General features: G+C 29.1%; 1 protein-coding gene across 1 annotated transcript; it reads right to left on the bottom strand.

Moving 5' to 3' along the window:
- Positions 1–4,685: 4,685 nt before the first annotated feature.
- On the bottom strand, positions 4,686–5,878 carry LOC130827154 (uncharacterized). Its single transcript, XM_057692800.1, has one exon. The coding sequence runs from the start codon at positions 5,735–5,737 to the stop codon at positions 5,144–5,146; it is 594 nt and encodes a 197-aa protein (XP_057548783.1). The 5' UTR covers positions 5,738–5,878; the 3' UTR covers positions 4,686–5,143.
- Between the last annotated feature and the right edge of the window lie 1,997 nt (positions 5,879–7,875).

Genomic DNA, 7,875 nt, shown 5'->3' on the forward strand with positions numbered 1-7,875 from the left:
TTCAACTACGCCGTTTTGTTGGGGTGTCCTAGGAGCTGAAAAGTTATGGGTTACACCGTATTTTTCACAAAAGGAATTAATGCCTAGTTGATCAAACTCTCTCCCATGATCACTTCTAATCGAGACTATTGGAAGATTCAGCTGAGTTTGCATTTATTTACAACGTCTTGAGAACGGTTTCAAGGCTTCACTTTTATCCTTCAAAAAATCAACGCACTTAAATCTAGAATAATCAACTGTAACTAGAATGTAAGATTTACCTCGTATGCTCTGTACACACATTGGACCACATAGATCAATGTGCAAAAGTTCACATGGTCTTGAAGTACTTACCATTTTCTTCGGTTCAAATGAACTTCTTACTTGTTTTCCTCTAATGCATGCGTCACATGTAGGACTGTGTTTGTAGTCAAGGGCTGGAAGTCCCTTAACTAGATCTTTACTTACTAATTCATGCATGTTATGCGTATTGATGTGACCAAGACGTCTATGCCATAGTTTTGGATCATCTGTCATAGCCTTCAAGCACTTGAAATTTTGAGCTACAATTTCGTTAGTATTCAAATCATAAACATTATCATGTCTAATGGCGGTAATAAATGTATCTTTGGAGTTAGGGTTTTTGACAACACATTTTTATTTATCAAAGATTACTTGATTACCTTTATCACATAGTTGGGACACACTTAGCAAATTAAATTTTAGACCTTCAACTAAATAGACATTATCAATAGTTTTAGAAGGATTCTTACCAACTTTGCCAACACCTAAAATTTTGCATTTACCTTTGTCACCTAGGGTGATCGAGTCATTGCATCTTTCTTTAATTTCAGAAAATAAAGAAATTTACTACTCATATGTCTCGAGCATCCACTATCTAAGATCCACTTTTTATTTTTCTACAAAACAAAAAAAAAACCTTTCTCAACTTTACTTAGCTAACCAAGTGACAAATTTGGGACCATATTCGGAGTAGACCATGTTAGGTGGTCTTGTCCCTTTGGGAACCCATATTTTCTTTATCTGCTCACGTAATTTAAGAGAAAAGGAATTCTTAATGATATAATTGTCCTTACGTCTGTGGGGACATGCAAACTTAATATGTCCTTTTTTGCGGCAAAAGGAGCAAGTAGGTATGCGTCTATATTTGTATGCACTCTTAAAAAATGTGGTTTTACTCTTATAGTTATGTGTGACATTATTATAACCATTACCACGTTTGTCATTAGATCCTTTTTGACGTGTAAGCATTTTTGTAAATTTAGATTCGGAGTCATTTAGCTTTGTTAAGGCTTGTAAAGTTTTCTCAGAGTCTTGAGCTTAGATTCAAGATCATCATTTTTATTCTGAAGATCAATGAGCTTTTTCATCTGGCTGATATTCTGTTCTTTCAAGACTTTCACAGTTTTACTATTTCAGCCTTTAGCGATTCATTTTTCTTTATAAGGTCCTCACAACCTTCGGCATAGTGACAAATTCTATTTTCTAAAATAATTTTCTCATCTTTTAAGATCTTTTCAATTTGAAACATGTCAAAGAGAGCTTTAACTAATTCGTCTTTAGAGCAAGAGGTAAGAAAGTCAAGTACTTCCTTATGATTTTGATCTAGATCATCATCTTTGTCATCATTAGCCATAAGACATAAGTGAGCTTGACCATCTTCACTTTCATATTCGATTGATCCTTCAGAATCACTCCATGTAGCAATCATTGTTTGTTTCTTCTTGTTTTTCTTGTGAGATTCCCTTTTCTTCTTAGGGCGTTCCTTTATAAGATGTTCTGTAGATCCACACTCAAAGCAAGCAAGTTTGTTAGTTCTAGAATTAGAGTTAGAGTTCAAAGATTTACCTTTGTTTCTAGATTTAAATTTTTTAAATCTTTTGCGCATCTTCATGATTCCTTCTAGACCTCTTGTGTCAAGAAAAATGGATCTTTCTCATCATCGCTTGAGGATTCATGATGTTTCTTTGCCTTTAGAGCAAGATTCTTCATGGAAGGAGTTACATCACTTTATCCATCATCATATAGGGTAAGTTTATGAGTTGTGAGTTTTCAAAGAAGATCTTCAAGTGATAGAACTCTCAAGTCTTGAGCTTCTTCAATGGCGGTGACTTTTGGACCCCATTTGGATCTGGGAAGACACCTCAAGACCTTCTGTACTTTTCTGCATTAGTAAAAGTTTTACCAAGAGAAATCAAACTGTTAGTAATTAGTGTAAAGCGAGTAAACATATCATTAATATTCTCATCCTTTTTCATCTTAAACATTTCGTATTGATGCATGAGAATGTTGATCTTTGTCTCCTTTACTTGACTTGTTCCTTCATATGTCACAACTAACTTGTCCCATATTTCCGTAGCGCTTGTGCATGATGAATAGAGAGTATGCCCGTTTAAAATTTTTGTCTAGAAGGTTAGCTCAACAACTTGGGTGACCTTTCAAAACTGTTTTCTGGAATAGTTTTAGGTCGATTAATAAAACTATAACATATGTGCGAAAATAAACTTAAACAATAATACACGATATGTTAACGAGGTTAGGTTCCAAACAACCTACTCCCCGCCTATGGGTTCTCTTCCAACACGTAGGATTCAATGCCTTACAAGTCCCTTAATAAAAGCAAATCCAATCTCACAACAGAGATTACAAGTTAAATACTTTAAAAAGTATTCTAAGGTTAGGCGTATCAATCAATGAAAATTCTAACTCTTTTCAATACTTAATCCTATTACAAATTGTAAGAGCTAGATGAACTAAGAATTACAACTCTTTTTGAACGTTTAGAGAATACTAGATCTTAAGTCAACAAGAGAGAAAATTGTAAGAAGAGGTGCAAAACTTAATCCTTGAACGAAGCCTTGTATTTATATATGTCACGCCTCAACATATCCTTGTAGAGCAAGAAAGCTTCATCCGTCAATTTCGTTGATCTGGTTAATTTGTGCCAGTCTTCAAGATCTTGAACTTTAACTCAAACTAACGTTGCACTGACAGCTCATATAATTACTTCATTGTTTGGTGTAATTTGTTATTATCAACCATTATTGTATTGCCACGTTCGAACTCATACAAGATATTGAATACTTAGCAAAAACCAGATAAAATAACGTGTAAAATTTTATTCAAAATTGATTCCTATTTTTAGCATTAATTTAAATTGTCTTTTCCTATTTTTAGTGTCAATTTAAACTATCATCTTATTTATAGAAAAGTCTTTAATTTGTATAGCTTAATTTCAAAACAACTAATTTAAATTCACATATTCAAATACAAACCGTGTAATATCATTTAAATTACAAACAACTTATTTATTCAAAATTTAAACTCAAACGTGTAATTTAAACAACTATTTAAATATCTTGAGCACACGTTTAACTTAAATATTATTCAATTATTTCAACGTTTTGAACATACATTTATTTAGTTCAAATTCAAATATGATTTTATCCAAAAACTTAAATTCAAAATTTAAATATGACTTTATCTAAATTATCTTAAGTCATTTAATTTAATCTCAAACAAATATATTTCGGACTTAAATAATTTGACAATTAATCAATTAATATTAAATATGATTTTGGACTTACGTAAACAACTAAATATAATTGCTTAATTTATCGTTTAATTTAATATATGTTTTGATTTATTATCATTTAAGAGAATTGAATCTTCAATGCATATTTATAGTACAATATGGTACTATTTCATCACTATTTACAATTATTTCTAGAGATATTATTTACTCTTTTCAATGCATTCATCCATTCTAACACTTGAATTTTTTTTGGAATAAAAACTTTCACACAACAATATTGTTATTATTTTAGGACCAATCATAAAAAAAATCTAGCTATGTAAATTTTGTGAGATTAATCATAAACCGCACTTAATGTCTATGTTAAATTGTTAATGCCAATTCCATGTTGACTAATAAAAACAAATACAGAGAAATAATTTTAAAAAGAAAAAAGCTTTTAAATGTTCAGTTACAATGTATTATTGTCACCACCGAAGTATATATAAATTAATGCAAATATTAGCTGTCCATTTTGTCTCATATTGGAACATCCAAATTCCAATCATGGGTTGAAGAAATACATGAAATTATTGAAAAGAAAAATATGAAAAGATTAAATAAATGAATATGTGATCAGGAAGACATTGAACCTAGATTCAAAACATAAAGCTAAGATCCAAACTTGGCACTTTGTTTCTAGATGTAGACTTGTATATTAATTTTCATGTTTTTAGTTAAAATAATTCTCACATGGGTGTTCAAATCATCATTTAATGCTTATGTTAGGTAAATTAGTTGGTCGAAATAATTTATTTTTATTAGTTAATTATTTATTTACAATTAGCTAATCTTACTAGCTTATTTAAAATCACTTAGGGATCTTTGACAATCGGTTGATAGCTAATAGACAATAGCTGAATATAACGACTAATTTGACCAACTTATTTCATTAGCTGGTTTGGCCAGCTGAGTTTGAACTTGCTGCTATGAGCAGCTTATTTTTAACAATAAACTGTTTCAACTAACTAACTTACCAAACATTAGCATTGTTGGTTTGACCATCCAACCCTCTAATTATGTCAAAATAAGCTAAAATTACCAGTTATTTTGCCAAACACCCCTTAATCAAATTAATCTCTTAAATAAGCTATTAGCGGATTAAAAGGTAAAAAATTAATTGTATGACAATTAGTATTTTTCAAGTTTAAGTGTAATCAGACCTAAATTTTTGACATAAAACACGAATCTTAGATTATGCTTCATCTATTTCATTATACTTCAACGACTAGTGATATTTCCCACACAACATAATATCACAATTAATTGCAAGTATTTCAGAATAGATGTAATATACAATAAAAAAAAATGATGAAAGTAGTTGTAATAAAATTAAAACTTTTTATGTATATCTCAACTTTTTAATACACTCCAATGTATCTCAACTTGGAGAAAAATAAAATTGAAATGTATTCACAATAAATTAACTTCTCCAACACCTTAACAATTTGACAAGGGAAAAAAGGATTCTATTTGCAATTAACATACTTTCTATAAAATTGCAAATCTCCCAGGAGTTGGAAAAATAAAAATTCCAAAAAAATAGAATATAAAAATAAAAATAAAAAATCATAAATCTTCAGTAATACTCTCCAAATGAGGATGCCAAATACCACTTTTACCCCTGCTGCTTCTTCTTCTTTGATGCTTTCCTGATTTAGATTTAGATTTTAATTTTGTTTCAAAAACAACATTATTTTCCTTATTATCCATTGTAGACAAATCTAAACTCAAAAACTTACTATTTTTAGTAATATTATTATTATTATTATTATCACTCTGATCATTATCTGGTACATCACAAACTTTAGACTTACCAATACCATGATTATCATAAATTTTCCGATCGTTGATTTTATTTTTACTAGAAGACTTTCTAGATTTAGAATGATCAGACGGTAATGATGAATCAGGGATCAAGAAATATATAGTACCACGTTTAAGCTTTGATTCAGAGGATAAAATCATGATTTTTCCAACCATATTATTACCGTTGGAACAAGGTTTAGTTAAGACATGGTTTGGATATGATTGGAGAATTTCCCCAGCTGTTACTGGTCTTGTAATTTCTTCTACATAACCATTTAGATGAACTATGCGGATTAAATCTAATGCTCCGCATGGAAGTACACATGCCAAACAGCACCTTAAGCTATTTCCCATAATGAATTTTATTTTTTTAATTAAAAGAAATAAATATTTGAAGAATTTTATTTCTATTTTTGATTGTTGTAATGGAAGAAATTAAAATTGGAATATGGTGATGAAGGGAGGTCTAAAGATGGGAGTTGAGAGGTTGTTATATAAGAGGACCAAGCTTGAATAAAAATAATTATGGTGTAACTGTATGGTATTAATTTAATGTTTTAGTACATTTGCTTTAATTAACTCTGAACTTAATCATGATTTGGATTATTAGATTGGCCTTTTTTATAAGCATTTAATAACTCAACCCATTTTTAGTGACCGTCTTTTTCAGATACGTCTCTTAAGCTCAGACTGCTCAGTCTATTAAAGTTTAATATTTATTATTATTTTATAATTTTTTATATAGGCCGACCTAATTAGAGATAGTCTTTCAAAGAAACCACCCTCACAAGAATTTGTATCAATAATTAGCCAACTGTTTGTAACTTGTAAAAGACCTTTCTTAATGGGTAATACACTAATAGTAGCTGGCCTCTAATTTTCATGCTTCAAATTTGTAAATTAGGAGTACTATTTTCTCTTTTAGTAGTGGATTAGTGTTCCCACTTATTATTGTCTTATTTATGTATTTTTATACTTTCACTATTTTATTATATTTACTATTTTCACTGTTTCATTATATTTACTATTGACAATGATATTTTTCAAAATAATATGTCACAATTAAATATAAATGTGAGTATTTCGAAATATATTCTCATCCATTCATCACACTACTCTACTTATTATTTGTCTTCATCAATTACCAATTACTCTTTTTTATTCACCTTAAGTGTCCCCTTTAATTTTTAGATATTATTTATCTATTACTCTTAAATTATATTTTATTATTAATATAATTTAAAATATATTTAAGTAGATTTTTATTTGATTCGTCATGATTTAAAAGTTTATTAATATAAACTTTTAATAATTTTTAGTTATATATAAATAATTAAATATATTAAGAATTAAATAAGTGTATTAAATAAAATGTATAAAGTAAATGAGATAGATAATTAAGGGGAATAGAGGGGAGTAATATACACACCTCCATAAAAGTGGTGAAAATCTAATGAGATGGGGAGTGATAATATTTCTACTTCTTGACTTTTTAGGTGTGTTAATTGCTTAAATGACTTTTAGATGAATATACACTTGTATATATTAAAAGATATACATATTATTTCCGATTAGAATAACGGTGAAAACTGATAAATCGGCAAGTTGTATCAATCTTATTAAGATTTACTTACAATAAAAGAAATCTATTTTCACGATCTGTTGTTTATTATATTTTTAATTAACATAGTATAATAATTTACGGAAGAAAAAAAACAAAGTAAAATACATTAAAAAAAAAAAAACAAAGCTCAACCCTTTAAACAAGTTTTCTAACTTACATATGGGATGGTATTAACTAAGAAAAAAACCTAAAATTAGAACGTTTTAATCTAACTGTATAATAATAATAATATAAAAGTCTTAATTAAAAGTTTAGATTAATAATTGAATATGTTATTCATAGCAGTCTTACCGAAAATGATAGTATATGGCAACTCCTTTTCTTAAGCTGCGTTCCGAATCAAATCTTACACTATTTCCTAAACAAGGTTGCTTAATGAAAAGTACAGTTTAGATCAGTGGAACACATGTGGTTGACTAGATAAGACAAACCTTGGTATTGGAAACACACAATTAGTGAGCTTTTTAATTAGGTTAAACTTCAACCAATCTCCAATCCCATAGTTTTATTAGCACACTCATGATCATTGAAGTATGAGCTTAACTATATTTACGTGTGCTCAGTAGTTTACCCATGTGAGATGCCAATGTATAGATGATTAGTTAGTATTTGAGTATATTCCATATATATGGGGTCTTAAACATTAACTTAAAGGCTTTGGTTGAGTTGATTGCTTGACATGATATTAAAAGGCAACGTTATAAAAGGTTATAGGTTCGAATCTAAATCAGAGGGTCTGTGTTACATTCACATTTCTAGTTCAAAGGGCTCTTATATGAAGAGACGTGTTTAAGTATATATAACATATCATGGGCCTCATCCATCAACTTAAGTTTTTGATTAAATTGATTTATTGACAATTAATTGA

Source organism: Amaranthus tricolor, chromosome 11 (assembly GCF_026212465.1).
Source record: "Amaranthus tricolor cultivar Red isolate AtriRed21 chromosome 11, ASM2621246v1, whole genome shotgun sequence".
Classification (NCBI taxonomy): domain Eukaryota; kingdom Viridiplantae; phylum Streptophyta; class Magnoliopsida; order Caryophyllales; family Amaranthaceae; genus Amaranthus; species Amaranthus tricolor.